Raw genomic sequence first — 19932 nt, forward strand, 5'->3', positions numbered from 1 at the left:
AGAGTTACAATATATAAGTATTATATATATATATATATATATATATATATATATATATATATACATATGTGTGTGTATATATATACATATACATATGTATATATATATGAACAATATATAAGTTCAATATATAATTATGTTCTTTGCACCTTATTCAGCTTTGCCAAATTTCTTTGATCCTTCTCTAAATGCCAACTGACCAAAAATCAGGGTTAATTTTCTGGGCTCTCAATTTTATCCCATCGTCTACAAGCCATTATCAGAGTCTCTTCCTGATTAGATTTTAAACAGTAAATGTGAAGATAAGACATTATATGTAACCTAATTTTGTTTCTTTTTCAATAAGTAATTTAACTTTTGCATTTTTCAATGTTAGAATTAACATTTTTCTGAAAAAATACTGTATTTGATGCTACTGCAAATAGAAGTTTTGTAATTTAATTTTTTGCTGGTGTACAAAAAGAAAACTGATTTCTACAATAAGGTTATATATTGTTAATTTGCCAAACTCACTATTAGTTCATAAGTGTGTTTATGTAAAATATATATTAATATATGTAAATTTATGTAGGCTGCATTATACTTTCCACACATAGAAAACAATTCTTTATTTTTCATTTTTATTAGGTATTCTCTTTATTTACATTTCACATGTTATTCCCCTTCCTGGTTTTCTTCCCAGAAACACCCTATCCCTTCTCAGCTACCCCTGCTTCAATGAAGGTGTTCCCCTACCAACCCATGAAATGAAAGCACATCATACCAAAACTTATGGGACACAATGAAAGCAGGGCTAAGGGGAAAATTCATAGCTCTAAAATGCCTTTAAAAGGAAACTGGAGATAAAATACACTGGCAGGTTCACACCACACCTGAAAACACTAGAACAAAAAGAAGCAAAATACACACAGGAATACTCAAAGGCAGGAAATATTCAAACTCAGGCCTGAAATCAACCAAGTCAAAAGAACTATACAAACAATCAACATAACCAGGAGCTGGTTCTGAAACCATCCAGTGGATAAAGACAGCATTTTCAACAAATGGTGCTGGCTCAACTGGAGGTCCTCATGTAGAAGAATGCGCATTGATCCATTCTTATCTCTTCTACAAACCTCAAGTCCAAGTGGATCAAGAGCCTCCACATAAAACCAGATACACTGAAACTAATAGAGGAGGAAGTAGGAAAGAGCCTGGACCATGTGCACACAGGGGAGAATTTTCTGAACAGATCAATGGCTTATGCTCTAAGATCAACACTAGACAAATGGCACCTCATAAAATTGCAAAGCTTCTTCTGTAAGGCAAAGTGCACTTTCAATAGAACAAAACAGAAACCAACTTTCAAGAACTCATTGCAGCTATGGTTACCTACACACAACATACAGAGAGCAGTCCGAATGACAGAATGTACAGAGGAATGGCTCATGAGGCTCCATCCTTTTCTGAGGAGATATTGGTAGTTGATGGCTGGTGACGATGGGTGAAGGTTTTTGGTGGAGGAGGTTGAGATTCTGGAGGTTGATCACCATTCAGGAGATGGCTCCACATCCAAAAATATATGACCAGCAGTAATCACACTTGGTAGAAAAATTAAAAATGAACAAGAACATAGAGAAAAAAGGAGGAATAAGAGGAATGGGGAGATGAAAGAGAAGACATGAATTTGGGAAGGGATCTCAAAGATATGTTGGATATCAAGAATGGAAGTATATGCTTTAAAAATTTATCCATGTGTTAGATTCACAAGTAAGAGATGACATCAACTTTAAAGTTATTAGCGTTTTAGTGTTATCAGCATTTTAGCAGAATACATATGTATGTATATATGTATGTGTGTGTGTAATTACATATGTATGTGAGCTTGTTTGTGCCAGTATGTGTGTGTGTGTGTGTGTGTGTGTGTGTGTGTGTGTGTGTGTTTCAGAGAGACTAGATAGTTTCATGGGTCCAGGTAGTTGACACCAAGCCTGGTAACTGGAGTACATTTCCTGAAACACACAAAGTATGAGGAGAGAACCAAGTCCCGCAAGTTGTTCTCTCTGTTCCATATTCACTAGAGCAGTCACATGACAACACAGAGATGATTAGCTAAGTCTAATTTTTAAATTGTTAAATTCATTCATCGTTTCATTTCTATGCATTGGAGTTTTGCTTGTATGTATTTCTGCAGAGTGAATATGCCTGCTATTGCTCATGGGATGTTACTCTTGGTGCCTCAACACTGCTTGACAGAGGAAAGCAGTGTTCTGAATACACCTGACTTACCAAAAGTATTTCCTCTACGGCCTTCTGAAGCTCTTCTGGATCTTCTATTGAATATTCCAATTCAACTTTTGTCTTCCGGTTGGGACGTTTCAGTCTAAAAACCACATTTTAAAATAATTATAATCAAAGGTCACATTTTACAAAACAGAGTTCCTGAAATGTGCAGATACTTTTCTAAAATTATTCAAATGAATGGATTGGTAACCATCACTTTTCCAGCTGGAGTTGAAAATTTTGCCAAGATAAAATGTACAAAATGTAAAGAATAATTGGCTATGTTAACTTCTGGGTGAAGTCCCAGGGCTATAAAACATGAAAATTACAACCTGCATTCAGCATTTCCATATAGGTCCTAGATTTTCAGGTCCATATGAATTAACAAACACTACAATCTTTTATTGTGTTCAATATAGTGAAAAGTCTGACAGAGAAGCAAAGTCCTGCTGATTTTTCCCTATGGTTATCTCATGGTTTTCACATTTGAAATGGGGATAGGCACAATGACCAGAGAGATATCTCTCTCAATCTCCCTCCCACACACCTCTCTCTTTGTGTGTGTGAGTGCATGTGTGAGTGCATTGTGCTTGTGTTTGTGTGTGCCTGTGTCTGTGCGTGTGTGTGTGTGTTAAGTGTCAAGATGGATTTGGGTTTTCTATGTATCGCTGCCTGAGCCTGTCCTAGTATGAATTCAGGCTGACCAAAACCTTAAGGCAATCCTCATATCTCAAGTTTACCATAAAACAAAGATTAAATTAACAAAAGAAACTGTGTAAAGCAGTCAGAAAACTGAAGAAAAAAATGTTTTAAAGTTCACTTTCAATTAATGTTGTGTTTTAAAGAAAATGAACACAACATGTTGACATGAAAAACTGGTTATGGGGTTCATTTTAACCAAACAACAAAGTATGGATTTCCAAATCTATGCTTTAAAGAAACTCTGATATTAACAATCTTCTTCTAACATTAACAACAAACAGAATCAGATATTGAATGAAAACCTTTGGCCCATATAAAAAATTACTGATGAATCTGTATAAACTCTTTTTAATTGGATAATTACCTCTCTATCTACTGAAACTATGTTTTAATATCCATAGTAAAATATTTATTTGTTTGTTATACAAACTCAAAGGATCTCTTTTCACTATGCTGTGTGAAAAGAATAAATAGAAGTGGAGAGTTCAGTGTTCTATATTTCATAATTGTAAGGATTTTGATAAATTTTACTAAATATTTTCTTGATGATTAATCACATATCATAAAGAAATGAGTGAGATTGAACTTATACTTATTTATCAGCAGAATATAGGAGCTATATAATAACATACTGTCAACAATCATTCACTTCCCCTAATGTGAGAAAACTGCATCAATTTTTGGATCCATGAAACTAAGTGCAAAAGCACTCTATTTAATTTTCTACATCCAATGGTTTTATTCCTGAGACTGCTGTCATTATTATATGTGGGTGTGTGTGTTTTATGAGAGTCTGTGGATATTTTATGTGTGTCCATGTGTGTAGTGTGTGTAGTGTGTGTGTGTTTGTGTGTGTGTGCACGTGCGTGTGTCTTTCTAAATATTCTTCAGTAGATATCATTTGATGGATAGCTACCTTGACACACTCCACAAGTACTGAGAAATAATATAGGTCAAGGAAAAGGTTAGTGCAGAGAAGCAAAACTTTTATGCTTAAACAACCCACACTCAATAACTTTGTGCTATATTGTCAAGACACTGTCAAAACATTGATTGCTATTCTAATTTCCAATCAAACCCCCCTTTTACTCCAGCTTCTAGAATGTTAGTTGTCACATGAGTTTGCCAACTGTGGTTGCCTTTTACAAAAATAAAAAAAAAACATGTCCACAGAATTGGAAAACATAACATCTGATTGATTATCAGCATCTTATGATCATGGAAGTCTGACGGTGCCATGCTTAAGAAGTATCCAGCATGGTCATCGTTCCTATGAGCATCACTAGGGAGTAACATCTACTGTTAAATATCACGGTGGCCTTACCCATCCTCTTGTCGATTCTCCTCAACAGGAACAGGTTGCTCTTTAGTTTTTCCATGCTGTTTTTGAAGAACTAGGGCTGCAGCACTGCGATTCGGCTTTTCTGCTTCATGCACCACACTGTTCATCAGATTTTTAGGCACCTCAGTTTGACTCTCATTTGCTGATGTGCACGCCAAACTGCGATTCAGGTTTTGTGATACATGAATTGCACTGTGATTTCCATTATCGGAAGCACGAACCACCCTTTGAATCTGGTTGGTTGCATACGCCCAACGGTCATTCAGCTTTTCTGCTGATTGCAACCTGATGACTTTCTGCTTATCAGCTTCTTCACTGACCTTTAATGAAAATTAATATTAAGAATAAGTGACTTTAATTCTTTTATTTCTCTTAAGGGAAAGAGTGTCTTGTCAGTATGTATGTCTGTGTATGGGTGCTGGGGATTCATACCAGGAACATCAAACATGCAGCAAGACCTCTAAACTGCTGAGCCATCTCTCCAGCCCAAGTAACTGTTGTGTTTTAATATACAAAGTTTCCTACATTAATTTTTTTCAATACACTCATTAGTTTCCTGTTTTTCTTTTTTTTAAATAGGAATGGTTTGTTTAGCTAAATAGTCCAAGTTACAGTCCATTATCACAGGAAAGCCAAAGGAGCAGGAACCTGTGGTAGCCAGACAGGAACAATGAATGCATGCATGCTAACACTACAGTCAGTCAAGACTGCAATATCCCTGGGCCCAGCCCAAGAATGGTGCAGTCCAAATTCACAGTAAGTCTTTCAAACACAGAGACCCAAATTCAAAAAATCCCTCAAAGGCCAATTTAATCTAGGAATTTTCTCATTGAAGACACATTATCAAACTGATTCTTCATTGTGTCAAGAAGATAATCAAAACTACCCATAAAAATGCACTTATCCTTACTACCAATAACTTTGAGTACATCCAGAGTCATTTGACGATAAACACAACACAGTATGAAACATTCTTTCTCATAATCTAAAATGCTTCAATATATTTTAGCTGCTAAGTGGAATTTGTATAGTGCATTAGATTTTTACATCCTTTTGTCAACTAATGTGCATTAAGGCAGTTTCCATCTTTTGGCTATTATGAATAATATTGTCATGAACATCCATCATGTGTGATATATGTTTTTATTTCACTTTGAATTGCACTGAGAAGTGGAACTTTGGGCTCTTGGATATCATTCATTTTAATTGTTTAGAAATTTACAACGTATTTGAAATGTAACATTCAATATTACATCCACTCCAGTTGTGTGGGATGGTTCTATTTCTCCATATCTTCGAGAATCGTTAAATTTGCCTTAAAAAACAGAGTTATAACTACTACAGAGGTATGAAATGGAATCTACTGGATTAAGTTTACTTTGCTCTAAGTTTAATCATGGTAAATATCTTTTCCTGGTTTTTTGGCAATTTCTATTTCTTCAGGAAAATATATATTCAAGATATTGAAAGTTTCAAATGGGATTCTTTACCACAATATGGAATATTTCTATATATTTTATAAGACATTCATGATATGTTAATAAAAACTATGAAAACATGACTTGGAAATCTATTCAAAATCATGTGTCTGGATTCTTATCTGTGTTTTATCATTTCATTTCTATCATGAAGCTCACAAGTTCTTAGTTTGTGGAAGCTCAAGTTATCAATTTATTCTTTCCATAGGCACCATTTTATTGAAAAATTCATTTATGCATATAATGTGTTTTTTTTTATCAAACTCGCTCTCCATTTTCTTGCTTCCAGTTGCTCCTATTCCATCCAACTTCAAGATTCTCCCTGCCCCCATTTCTGTGTGTTTGTATGTTTGTGTGTGTGTAGGTGTGCACGCATACATGTTTGTAGGCAGTCTTGTGTGTATGTCTGTTTCAAAACCCAGGAGTCTAATTAGTGCTGTTTGTGTACGTAAGAGTGTAGAACCATGAACTGGACATGGGTAGCATTGCAGCGGCAGCATATTTGAAGAAAATTTATAAACCTTGTTCAGCAGCCATTGGTTACCAAATAGGTTCTCGGACATGGATTGGGCCTTTTGACTGGGTTTGTACTGGCTTCATCTTACACAGGTGTTGTGCATGAAGTCATGGCCACTGTGAGCTCATGTACACAATTCTTCTACCATGGTCAATAAATGAAACTCTATTGAAGATGTCCACTATCTACTGCTTACACTCCTTTTATCCTCTAATCAATAATCAAAAAATCTTGGGAGGAAAATGAGTGGTATTGATGGTAATACACTCAACAGCTACTGTTCTCTGTATTAATCACCATCTGCAAAAGGAAATTCCTTCAATGAGGGTTGAGAGATACACTAATCTATGGGTATAAAGATGGGAACGTATGGGACAATTTAGTACAATGATCATTTTGAAAAATAGTACTAGGTCTCCCTTATATCGATGATCATGGCAGTCAGAAAGTTTTGGCCTAGTTTACAATATTATTAACGGATTCCATCTTTTAGAGTGAGTATTAAATCCATGCCATTTATGTCACTATTACATCAGTGAGCATAACTTGCCAGTTCAATCACAACTAGGCTGTTCATTTTCAAAATCAAGGTTTCAGTGGCATATCTAGGGATTCTTTCTGACACAAAATCATAAAGATGTTCTTGTCTCACAACTTCAAGTTTCACCATTCTAGCTCTTAAATTTACATCCATGAGCTAATTTTTATGGGTGGCATGAGGTAGAGTTACAATATATAAGTATTATATATATATGAACAATATATAAGTTCAATATATAATTATGGTCTTTGCACTTTATCCAGTTTTGCCAAATTTCTTTGATCCTTCTCTAAATGCCAACTGACCAAAAATCAGGGTTAATTTTCTGGGCTCTCAATTTTATCCCATCGTCTACAAGCCATTATCAGAGTCTCTTCCTGATTAGATTTTAAACAGTAAATGTGAAGATAAGACATTATATGTAACCTAATTTTGTTTCTTTTTCAATAAGTAATTTAACTTTTGCATTTTTCAATGTTAGAATTAACATTTTTCTGAAAAAATACTGTATTTGATGCTACTGCAAATGGAAGTTTTGTAATTTAATTTTTTGCTGGTGTACAAAAAGAAAACTGATTTCTACAATAAGGTTATATATTGTTAATTTGCCAAACTCACTATTAGTTCATAAGTGTGTTTATGTAAAATATATATATTAATATATATAAAATTATGTAGGCTGTATTGTACTTTCCACACATAGAAAACAATTCTTTATTTTTCATTTTTATTAGGTATTCTCTTTATTTACATTTCACATGTTATTCCCCTTCCTGGTTTTCTTCCCAGAAACACCCTATCCCTTCTCAGCTACCCCTGCTTCAATGAAGGTGTTCCCCTACCAACCCATGAAATGAAAGCACATCATACCAAAACTTATGGGACACAATGAAAGCAGGGCTAAGGGGAAAATTCATTGCTCTAAAATGCCTTTAAAAGGAAACTGGAGATAAAATACACTGGCAGGTTCACATCACACCTGAAAACACTAAAACAAAAAGAAGCAAAATACACACAGGAATACTCAAAGGCAGGAAATATTCAAACTCAGGCCTGAAATCAACCAAGTAAAAAGAACTATACAAACAATCAACAAAACCGGAAACTGGTTTTGAAACCATCCAGTGGATAAAGACAGCATTTTCAACAAATGGTGCTGGCTCAACTGGAGGTCCTCATGTAGAAGAATGCGCATTGATCCATTCTTATCTCTTCTACAAACCTTAAGTCCAAGTGGATCAAGAGCCTCCACATAAAACCAGATACACTGAAACTAATAGAGGAGGAAGTAGGAAAGAGCCTGGACCATGTGCACACAGGGGAGAATTTTCTGAACAGATCAATGGCTTATGCTCTAAGATCAACACTAGACAAATGGCACCTCATAAAATTGCAAAGCTTCTTCTGTAAGGCAAAGGGCACTTTCAATAGAACAAAACAGAAACCAACTTTCAAGAACTCATTGCAGCTATGTTTACCTACACACAACATACAGAGAGCAGTCCGAATGACAGAATGTACAGAGGAATGGCTCATGAGGCTCCATTCTTTTCTGAGGAGATATTGGTAGTTGATGGCTGGTGATGATGGGTGAAGTTTTTGGGTGGAGGAGGTGTAGATGCTGGAAGTTGATCACCATTCAGGAGATGGCTCCACATCCAAAAATATATGACCAGCAGTAATCACACTTGGTAGAAAAATTAAAAATGAACAAGAACAAAGAGAAAAATAGGAGGAATAAGAGGAATGGGGAGATGAAAGAGAAGACATGAAGTTGGGAAGGGACCTCAAAGATATGTTGGATGTCAAGAATGGGAGTATATGCTTTAAAAATTTATCCATGTGTTAGATTCACAAGTAAGAGATGACATCAACTTTAAAGTTATTAGAGTTTTAGTGTTATCAGCATTTTAGCAGAATACATACATATGTATGTATGTATGTATGTGTGTGTGTGTTTGTGCATTCCTGCGTGCATGTATGCATGTGTGTGTGTGTGTGTGTGTGTGTGTGTATGTGTGTATTTCAGACAGACAAGATAGTTTCAAAGGTACAGGTAATTGACACCAAGCCTGGTAACTGGAGTACATTTCCTGGAACACACAAAGTATGAGGAGAGAACCAAGTCCCGCAAGTTGTTCTCTCTATTCCATATTCACTAAAGCAGTCACATGACAACACAGAGATGATTAGCTAAGTCTAATTTTTAAATTGTTAAATTCATTCATTGTTTCTTTTCTATGCATTGGAGTTTTGCTTGTATGTATTTCTGCAGAGTGAATATGCCTGCTATTGCTTATGGGATGTTTCTCATGGTGCCTCAAGTATTCCTATACAACACTGCTTGACAAAGGAAAGCAGTGTTCTGAATACACCTGACTTACCAAAAGTATTTTATCCATGATCGCCCGAGGCTCTTCTGAATCTTCTATTGAATATTCTGATTCAACCTTTGTCTTCAGGTTGCCACGTTTCAGTCTGAAAACCACATTTTAAAATAATTATAATCAAAGGTCACCTTTTACAAAACAGAGTTCCTGAAATGTGCAGATACTTTTCTAAAATTATTCAAAGGAATGGATTGGTAACCATCACTTTTCTAGCTGGAGTTGAAAATTTTGCCAAGATAAAATGTACAAAATGTAAAGAATAATTGGCTATGTTAACTTCTGGGTGAAGTCCCAGGGCTATAAAACATGAAAATTACAACCTGTATTCAGCATTTCCATATAGGTCCTAAATTTTCAGGTCCATATGAATTAACAAACACTACAATCTTTTATTGTGTTCAATATAGTGAAAAGTCTGACAGAGAAGCAAAGTCCTGCAGATTTTTCCCTATGATTATCTCATGGTTTTCACATTTGAAATGGGGATAGGCACGATGACCAGAGAGATATCTATCTCAGTCTCCCTCCCACACACCTGTCTCTTTGTGTGTGTGAGTGCATGTGTGAGTGCATTGTGCTTGTGTTTCTGTGTGCCTGTGTCTGTCTCTCTGTGTGTGTGAGTTACATGTCAAGATGTATTTGGGTTTTCTATGTATTGCTGACTGAGCCTGTCCTAGTATGTATTCAGGCTGACCAAAACCTTAAGGCAATCCTCATATATTAAGTTTACCATAAAACAAAGATTAAATTAACAAAAGAAACTGCGTAAGGCAGTCAGAAAACTGAAGAAAAAAATGTTTTAAAAATTCAATTTCATTTAACGTTGTGTTTTAAAGAAAATGAATACAACATGTTGACATGAAAAACTGGTTATGGGGTTCATTTTAATCAAACAACAAAGTATGGATTTCCAAATCTATGCTTTAAAGAAACTCTGATATTAACAATCTTCTTCTAACATTAACAACAAACAGAATCAGATATTGAATGAAAACCTTTGACCCATATCAAAAATTACTGATGAATCTGTATAAACTCTTTTTAATTGGATAATGGCCTCTGTATCTACTGAAACTATGTCTTGATATCCTAATTAATATATTCATTAGTTCTTCATACCAACTAAATGGATCTTTTTACTATACTGTGTGAAAAGAATAAATAAAAGTGGAGAGTTCAGTGTTCTATATTTCATAATTGCAAGGATTTTGATAAATCTCATTAAATATTTTCTTGATGATAAATCACATATTGTAAAGAAATGGGTGAGATTGAACTTATTTATCAGCAGACAACAGTAGCTATAAAATAACATTCTCTCAACAATCATTCACTTCCCCTAATGTGAGAAAACTGCATCAATTATTGGATCCATGAAACTAAGTGCAAAACCACTCTATTTAATTTTCTACATCCAATAGTTTTATTCTTGAGACTGCTGTCATTTTTATATGTGGGTGTGTGTGTTTTATGTGAGTCTGTGGCTATTGTGTGTGCATGTTTGTAGTGTGTGTACTGTGTGTGTGTTTGTGCGCGCACGCGTGTGGACTTTCTAAATATTCTTCAGTAGATGTCATTTGATGGATAGCTACCTTGACACACTCTACAAGTACTGAGAAATAATACAGGTCAAGGAAAAGGTTAGTGCAGAGAAGCAAAACTTTTATGCTTAAACAACCCACACTCAATAACTTTGTGCTATATTGTCAAGACACTGTCAAAACACTGTTTGCTATTCTAATTTCCAATCAGAACTCGCTTTTACTCCAGTTTCTAGAATGTAAGTTGTCACATGAGTTTGCCAACTGTGGTTGTCTTTTACAAAAAAAAACATGTCCACAAAATTAAAAAACATAATATAAGATTGATTATCAGCATCTTATGATCATGGACGTCTGATGGTGCCATGCTTAAGAAGTATCCAGCATGGTCATCTTTCCTATGAGCATCACTAGGGAGTAACATCTACTGTTAAATATCACGGTGGCCTTACCCATCCTCTTGTCGATTCTCAACAGGAATGGGTTGCTCTTTAGTTTTTCCATGCTGTTTTTGAAGAACTACGGCTGCAGCACTGCGATTCGGCTTTTCTGCTTCATGCACCACACTGTTCATGAGGCTTTCAGGCACCTCAGTTTGACTCTCATTTGCTGATGTGCACGCCAAACTGCAATTCAGGTTTTCTGATACATGAGTTGCACTGTGATTTCCACTTTCGGAAGCACGAACCACTCTTTGATTCTGGTCTTCTGATGAATGCACCGAACTGTCATTTAGCTTTTCTGCTGATTGTAACCTGATGACTTTCTGCTTATCAGCTTCTTCACTGATCTTTAATGAAAATTAATATTAAGAATAAGTGACTTTAATTCTTTTATTTCTCTTAAGGGAAAGAGTCTCTTGTCAGTATGTATGTCTGTGTATGGGTGCTGGGGATTCATACCAGGACCATCAGAAGAGCAGCAAGACCTCTAAACTGCTGAGCCATCTCTCCAGCCCAAGTAACTGTTGTGTTTTAATAGACAAAGTTTCCTACATTAATTTTTTTCAATACACTCATTAGTTTTCCTGTTTTTCTTTTTTTAACGTAGAAATGGTTTGTTTAGCTAAATACTCCAAGTTACAGTCCATTATCACAGGAAAGCCAAAGGAGCAGGAACATATGGTAGCTAGCCATAGTCCATCCACAGACAGGAACAATGAATGCATGCATGCTAACACTACAGTCAGTCAAGACTGCAATATCCCTGGGCCCAGCCCAAGAATGGTGCAGTCCAAATTCACAGTAAGTCTTTCAAACCCAGTGACCCAAATTCAAAAACTCCCTCACAGGAATGACTTCAGGCCAACTTAATCTAAGAATTTTCTCATTGAAGACACATTTCCAAACTGATTCTACTTTGTGTCAAGAAGACAATCAAAACTACCCATAACAATGTACTTATTCTTACTATCAATAACTTTGAGTACATTCAAAGTTATTGGACAATAAACACAATATAGTATGAAACATTCTTTCTCATAATCCAAATTGCTTCAATATATTTTAGCTGCTAAGTGGAATTTGTATAGTGCATTAGATTTTTACATCCGTTTGTCAACTAATGTGCATTAAGGCAGTCTCCATCTTTTGGCTATTATGAATAATATTGTCATGAACATCCATAATGTGTGATATATGTTTTTATTTTACCTTGAAATGCACTGAGAAGTGGAACTTTGGGCCCTTGGATGTCATTCAATTTAATTGTTTAGAAATTTACAACATATTTGAAATGTAATATTCAATATTACATCCACTCCAGTTGTATGGGGTGGTTCTATTTCTCCACATCTTCAAGAATCCTTACATTTGCCTTTAAAAAACAGAGTTATAACTACTACAGAAGAATGAAATGGAATCTACTGGATTAAGTTTACTTTGCTCTAAGTTTAATCATGGTAAATATCTTTTCCTGTTTTTTGGCAATTTCTATTTCTTCGGGAAAATACATATTTAATATATTGAGAGTTTCAAATGGATTCTTTATCATACTATGGAATATTTCTATACATATTATTAGACATTTATGATATGTAAATAAAGATTATGAAAACATGACTTTTAAATCTATTCAAAATATTGTGTCTGGTTTCTCATCTGTATTTTCTCATTTTATTTCTATCATGAAGCTCACAAGTTCTTAGTTTGTGGAAGCTCAAGTTATCAATTTAATCTTTCCATAGGCACCATTTCATTGAAAAATTCATTTATGCATATCATGTGTTTGTTATCAAACTCACTCTCCATTTTCTTGCTTCCAGTTGCTCCTATTTTATCCAACTTCAAGATTCTCCCTGCCCCCATTTCTGTGTCTTTGTGTTTGTGTGTGTGAGTTTGTGTTTGTGTGTGTGTGTGCAAGCATACCTGTTTGTAGATAGTCTTGCATTTGTGTCTGTTTCAAAACCCAAGAGTCTAATTAGTTCTGTTTTTGTACACAAGAGTGTAGAATCATCTACTGGACATGGGTAGCTTTGCAGTGGCAGCATATTTGAAGAAAATTTACTCAAACTTGTTCAGCAGCCATTAATTACCATATATATTCTCAGACATGGATGGGGCTTTTTGACTTGGATTTTGGCTGGTTTCATCTTATACAGGTGTTGTGCATAAAGTCATAGCCTCTGTGAGCTCATGTGTGCAATTGTCCTACTGTGATCAATAAAGAAAACATTATTGCACCCTTTTGGCTGGGGTAGAAACTAGCTGGTCTGCTCCTGTAAAGACACCATATCCTGAGCCATCCTAGAGCAACCACTCCACACAGAGCATCAAAGGAAACACTGCACTCAGAGCAGCGAATTTCAGGATTCCAGAGGAAGCCTGAATCCCAGAAATTCTTCCACCCAGCAGCTCAGGATCACAGGATCACAGAGACATCTGGACTCTGAGGAGGTCTGACGCAAGCAAAATAACTGGAAAGAGAGGCTCAACTCAGAGACAATGAGTGCAGGTAGCATTAGAGTTAAGCACATGGCAAAAGACAAGTGTAAGAACATAAGCAACAGAAACCAATTTACTTGGCATCATCAGAACCAAATTCTTCCACCATAGCAATCCCTGGACACCTCATCTCACTGAAAAAGCAGGATTCAAATTTAAAATCACTTCTCATGATGATGATAGATGACTTTAGGAAGGGCATAAATAACTCCCTTAAACAAGTACAGGAGAACACAGGTGAACAGGTAGAAGCCCTTAAAGAGGAAAAACAAAAATCCTTTAAAGAATTGCAAAAAAAAAAAAAAAAAAAAAAAAAAAACCACAAGCAAACAGGTGAAAGAATTAAACAAAACCATCCAGGATCTAAATATGGAAGTAGAAACAATAAAGAAATCTCAAAAAAAAAGACTACTCTGGAGATAGAAAACCTAGAAAAGAGATCAGGAGTCACAGATGCAAGCATCACCAACAGAATACAAGAGATAGAAGAGAGAATCTCATGTGCAGGAGATACCATGGAAAACATTGACACAACTGTCAAAGAAAATGTAAAATGCAAAAAGCTCCTAACCCAAAACATCCAGGAAATCCAGGACACAATGAGAAGACCAAATATAAAGATAATAGATATAGATAAGAGTGAAGATTCCCAACTTTAAAAGCCAGTAAATATATTCAAAAATATTATACAAAAAAACCTTCCCTAACCTAAAGAACGAGATGTCCATGAAGAAAAAAGAAGCCTACAGAACTCCAAATAGACTAGACCAGAAAAGAAATTCCTCCTGTCACATAATAATCAAAACACCAAATGCACAAAACAAAGAAAAAATACTAAAAGCAGTAAGGGGAAAAGGCTAAGTAACCTATGAAGGCAGACTTATAAGAATGACACCAGATTTCTCACCAGAGTCTATAAAAGCCAGAAGATCCTGGACTGATATCATTCAGACCCTAAGAGAACACAAATGCCAGCCCAAACTACTGTACCCAGCAAAACTCTCAATTACTATAGATGAAGAAACAAAGATATTCCATGACAAAACTAAATTTACACTATATCTTCCCACAAATACAGCAGTTTAAAGGATAATGGATGAAAAACTCCAACACAAGGAGGGAAACTACAACCTAGAAAAAGCAAGGAAGCTTCCAACAACTCTAAAAGAAGATAGCTAAAAAAACATAATTCTACATAGAGGTAGAATTATAACAAAAAATAACAGGAAGCAACAATCTTTTTTTCTTAATATCTTTTAACATCAATGGATTCAATTCGCCAATAAAAAGATGTAGCGTATCAGACTGGATAAATAAACAGGACCCAGAATTTTGCTGCATACAGGAAACAAACCTCAGTGACAAAGACAAACACTACCTCGGACTAAAAGAATGGAAAACAAGTTTTCAAGCAAACGGTCCCAAGAAAGATGCTGGAGTAGCCATTCTAATATCAAATAAAATTGACTTTCAACCAAAAATAATCAAAACAGATAAGGAAGGATTCATACTTATCAAAGGAAAAATCATACTTATCAAAGGAAAAATCTATCAAGATGAAATCTCAATTCTGAACATCTATGCTCCAAGTGCAAGGGCACCCACATACAAAAAAGAAACTTTACTAAAGCTCAAATCACACATTGCACCTCACACAACAATAGTGGGGGATTTCAACACCCCAATATCAGCAATAGACAGATCATGGAAACAAACTAAACAGAGACACAGTGAAATTAACAGAAGTAATGAACCAAATGGATTTAACAGATATCTATAGAACATTTCATTGTAAAATAAAAAAAATGGTACCTTTATCTCAGCACCTCATGGTACCCTCTACAAAATAGACCATATAACTGGCTACAAAATGGGCCTCAACAGATACAAAAAGATTGAAATAATCCCTTGCACCCTATCAGATCATTATAGACTAAGGCTGATCTTTAATAATGACAAAACCAATGAAATGCCCACATATACATGGAAATTAAATAATGTTCTACTCAATTGTGACTTGGTCAAAGAAGAAATAAAGAAAGAAATTAAAGACTTTTTAGAATTTAAGGAAAATAAGGACGCAGCATACCAAAACTTGTGGGACACAGTGAAAGCAGTGCTAAGAGGAAAACTCATAGCTCTAAGTGCCTACAAAAAGAAACTGGAGAGAGCATACACTAACAACTTGACAGCACACCTGAAAGCTCTAGAACAAAAAGAAGCAAATACTCCCAAGAGGAGTAGACAGAAGAAAATAATCAAACTCAGGGCTGAAATCAACCAAGTAGAAACAAAAATAACTGTACAAAGACTCAAAAAACAAAACAAACAAAAAAAAAAAACAAGAGCTGCTTCTTTGAGAAAATCAACAAGACAGATAAACCCTTAGCCGGATTAACCAGTGGGCACAGAGACAGTATCCAAATTAATAAAATGAGAACTGAAAAGGGAGACATGCCAGGAAGAGGTGGCTCACGCCTTTAATCCCAGCACTTAGGAGGCAGAGGCAGGCAGATTTCTGAGTTCAAGGCCAGCCTGGTCTACAGAGTGAGTTCCAGGACAGCCAGGGCTACACAGAGAAACCCTGTCTCGAAAAACCAAAAAATGGTAGGGGGAGACATAACAACAGAAACTAAAAATATTCAAAGAATTACCAGATCCTACTACAAAAGCTTATACTCAACAAAACTGGAATATCTGGACAAAATGGACAATTGTCTAGACAGATATCAGGTACCAAAGTTAAATCAGAAGCAGATAAGTCATCTAAACAGTCCCATAACCTCTAAAGAAATAGCAGCAGTCATCAAAAGTTTCCCCACCAAAAAAAGCACAGGATCAGATATTTTTAGGGCAGAATTCTATCAGACCTTCAAGAAAGACCTAATACCAATTCTCTTCAAACTATTCCACAGAGTAGAAACAGAAGGAACACTACCCAATTTTTTCTATGAAGTCACAATTACACTCAGACCTAAACCACACAAAGACAGAACAAAGAAAGAAAACTTCAGACCAATTTCCCTTATGAATATCAAAGCAAAAATACTCAATAAAATTCTCGCAAACCCAATCCAAAAGCATATCAAAACAATCATCCATCATTATCAAGTAGGCTTTATCCCAGGAAAGCAGAGATGGTTCAATATTTGGAAATCCACCAACATAATCCATTATATAAACAAACTCAAAGAAAAAAACCACATGATCATCTTACTAGATGCTGAGAAAACATGTGACAAAATTCAACATCCCTTTATGGTAAAAGGCATACCCAGAGACAGATACTCGCAGCTAACCATTAATCTGATCAAAGGTTCCCAATGGAGAAGTTAGAGAGTAAACTGAAGGAGTCTTAAGGGTTGGGGGCCCCATGAGGAGAGCAACAATACCAACCAGCCGGAGCTCCCCAGGGTCTAAACCACCAGCCTAGAAGCACATATGGAGAGACACATGACTCCAGCTGTATATGTAGGGGAGGATGGCCTTGTTGGGCATAGGTGGGAGACGAGGTCATTGGTACCTGGAAGGCTGAGCACTGAGTGGGGAGTGGAATCTGAGGGTGGGGAGGGGTATTGGAGGATAGGTGGGTAAACACCCTCATAGAAGCAGGAGGAGGGGGGATTGGATAAGGGGTTCCTGGGGGGGGGATGTGGTAAGGGGATAAAATGTGAAATGTAAATATTATATCCAATAAAAGAGGGAAAAAAAGAAAAGAGGTTAGAACCAACATCCTTAATAAAATGTCAGCCCTCTTAAAAAAAACTATCTTGATACTAAAATTTGTTTTGAGAATTGTATATTGCAGAATGATCAGCCTTGGTGTATCTACTCAACAAGCAAGCTGGGCAGACCTGCTCAAACCTCTGAGGTCTGGGAATTCCATCTGGAGGCAGTGAAGACACAGCATCAGAGGCTTGTCAATTTGCTCTTCCTCCCACTCCTCTTCTAATATCTCAACACCCATAATCAGCTTGAAGAAGCTAATGAAGAGTCAACGCCCCTATTCCCTGGGCTTGGGGACTAAGGTGGTAAATGTTGGGCTGTTTTTCTAGGGAAAAGTAGTGGTTTTGTGGGAATAGAGAGGATTAGCTAGGGTTTATTGCATAGCCATCACCTATTAGTAGAAATCTGTATAATTAGTATCAAGATGAAGATATAAATTCTTAAACGGCACCAATTTACTTTGATTACAAATTTTAAGGTTTTCATTGGTATGAGCTTCTTATTGATATAAGAGTGAGATGAATATTGTTACTCTCATAGGCATTGTACCAGTATAACACATTTAGGAATACAAGGCTTAGACCAGCCCTTCTTTAACTTTTTTAACTGATTTGAGATGGTCAGCCTGTGAGTTAAGGGACTATAGCAAATTCATGGCTTGGAGTTTATTGTTAGGGTGTTTTCTATGTTTTATTTAGAAATAGCTGAGTGGAGTTAACAGGCAACAGTCCAGATTACTTTACATGGATAGTTGATTTTCAAAACATCAGAAATCCACAGAATTGACATGACAAACATTTCTGTATTAATGTTCATTTTGATTAGAGACCTGTCTGCTCCCGACAGCTTCCTATATTGAATTCTAAGAAGAAATTGAGCATCTTTGGAGTTACTCCAGTTGTGGTGAGACAGCCACTAGGCAAGAATTGCCTCTTTCCTTCTACAGACAAATTACTGTCCAGAAAAGGACACACTTGCAGAATAGTCGACTGATTATATCTGCCTAGACAGAGTAATCAGCCCTTAATAATTCTGCAGCACTAAGGTCTGTCAGATGATCCTGGGCCAGAAGGCGGAAGAACAGATGCTCCAACATTTTGAAGTAGAGAGACTGTCCAGGTGTTCAGAGGTCTCTATAAATTGGCTAAGTTTTAGAAGCTATGCTTTGTGCTTCCCACAATTATAGTTAACTCAGTCATTCTGGATCTCTGATGGGGTTGAAAACTTATAGCCTCATAGCCAATCCTGGCTATTTACCTTGAGAGAAAAGATTTGAGTGGATGATTGTCAACTGACATTCATTCTAAAGCCAGGTTCAGAACTAAACGTTTTAGTTAGGATAGATGACAGAGGTGCTGGTTAGTCAACAAAAGGATGGACGGGGTATTAGGACTATCTTGTACCTCACTGGTACAAATTGGCATAATTATGCTTTAATTGTATTTTGAGAGAAAAGTTTCATTTTAACAGGAAGGGTGATATGTAGGAGGAGCTAAGGTGGGAGGAATACTGAGAGGAAGAGATGGTGTAAGAAGAGGAGGAGAAGAAGGAGAGGAGAAGCTAGGTGATGAAAGAGAGAAAGAGGGGGGAGACAGGGAGGCAGATGTTCATGTATCTCCACCAGTCAAAGATAGTTGATATATCTAGGTAATGGGTAGTTAGGTAGTGGGTTACACCTCTGATTGAGCAATACCAAAGCCTATGATTAACATTTTTTTAAAAATGTATAAATGCAAAAAGGAAAAGGGGGCATGGGATAAGGGTTTTCTAAGGGGGGGAATGGGGAAAGGGATGGTATCTAAAGTGTAAATAAAATATCTAATAAAAAAGGAAAAAAGGAAGAAAAGAAAGATGGGGGAAATGAAAGAGGAGACATGAAGTTGGGAAGGGATCTCAAAGATATGTTGGATGACAAGAATGGGAGTATATGTTTTAAAAAAGCATCCATATGTGTGAGATTCACAAATAATAGATAACATCTATTATTTATATTATATTATATATATAATATATAAATATTTATATTTATATTTATATTATAAATAAATATTTATATTTATATTATAATAGATAATAGATAATATTTACTAGAGGTTTAGAGTTATTAGCTCTCTAGCAGAATACATACATATGTATGCATATATGTATGTTTGCATGTATGTATGTGTGTGTATGTATTTTAGACAGACATGATAGTTTCATGGGTATAGGTAGCTGAAACCAAGCGTGATAACTGGAGTACATTCCATGGAACACACACAGTATGAGGAGAGAACCAAGTCTTGCAAGTTGTCACTATTCCATACTCAATGGGGCAGTCCCATGACAACACACAACTGATTAGCTAAATCTAATTTTTAAAAAGTGTCATTTTTAAATTGTTAATTTATTCATTGTTACATTTCTATGCATTGGAGTTTTGCTTGTATGTATCTCTGCAGAGTGAGTATGCCTGCTATTGCTCATGGGATATTTCTCATAGTGCCTAAAG

General features: G+C 35.9%; 1 protein-coding gene across 1 annotated transcript in view; it reads right to left on the reverse strand.

The window, feature by feature from the left end:
* LOC143433950 (uncharacterized) overlaps positions 1 to 19932 on the reverse strand; it is a 290476-nt gene that overhangs the window by 269134 nt on the left and 1410 nt on the right. The window contains exons 3-6 of the mRNA XM_076928190.1: positions 11226 to 11563; positions 9227 to 9320; positions 4289 to 4626; positions 2269 to 2362 (exon numbers count right to left, since the gene is read on the reverse strand). Coding sequence (XP_076784305.1) covers positions 2269 to 2362; positions 4289 to 4626; positions 9227 to 9320; positions 11226 to 11347 — 648 coding nt within the window. The 5' untranslated portion in view covers positions 11348 to 11563. The remainder of the gene's footprint in view (positions 1 to 2268; positions 2363 to 4288; positions 4627 to 9226; positions 9321 to 11225; positions 11564 to 19932) is intronic.

Source organism: Arvicanthis niloticus, unplaced genomic scaffold, assembly GCF_011762505.2.
Source record: "Arvicanthis niloticus isolate mArvNil1 unplaced genomic scaffold, mArvNil1.pat.X pat_scaffold_65_arrow_ctg1, whole genome shotgun sequence".
In the NCBI taxonomy this organism is placed as follows: Eukaryota; Metazoa; Chordata; class Mammalia; order Rodentia; family Muridae; genus Arvicanthis; species Arvicanthis niloticus.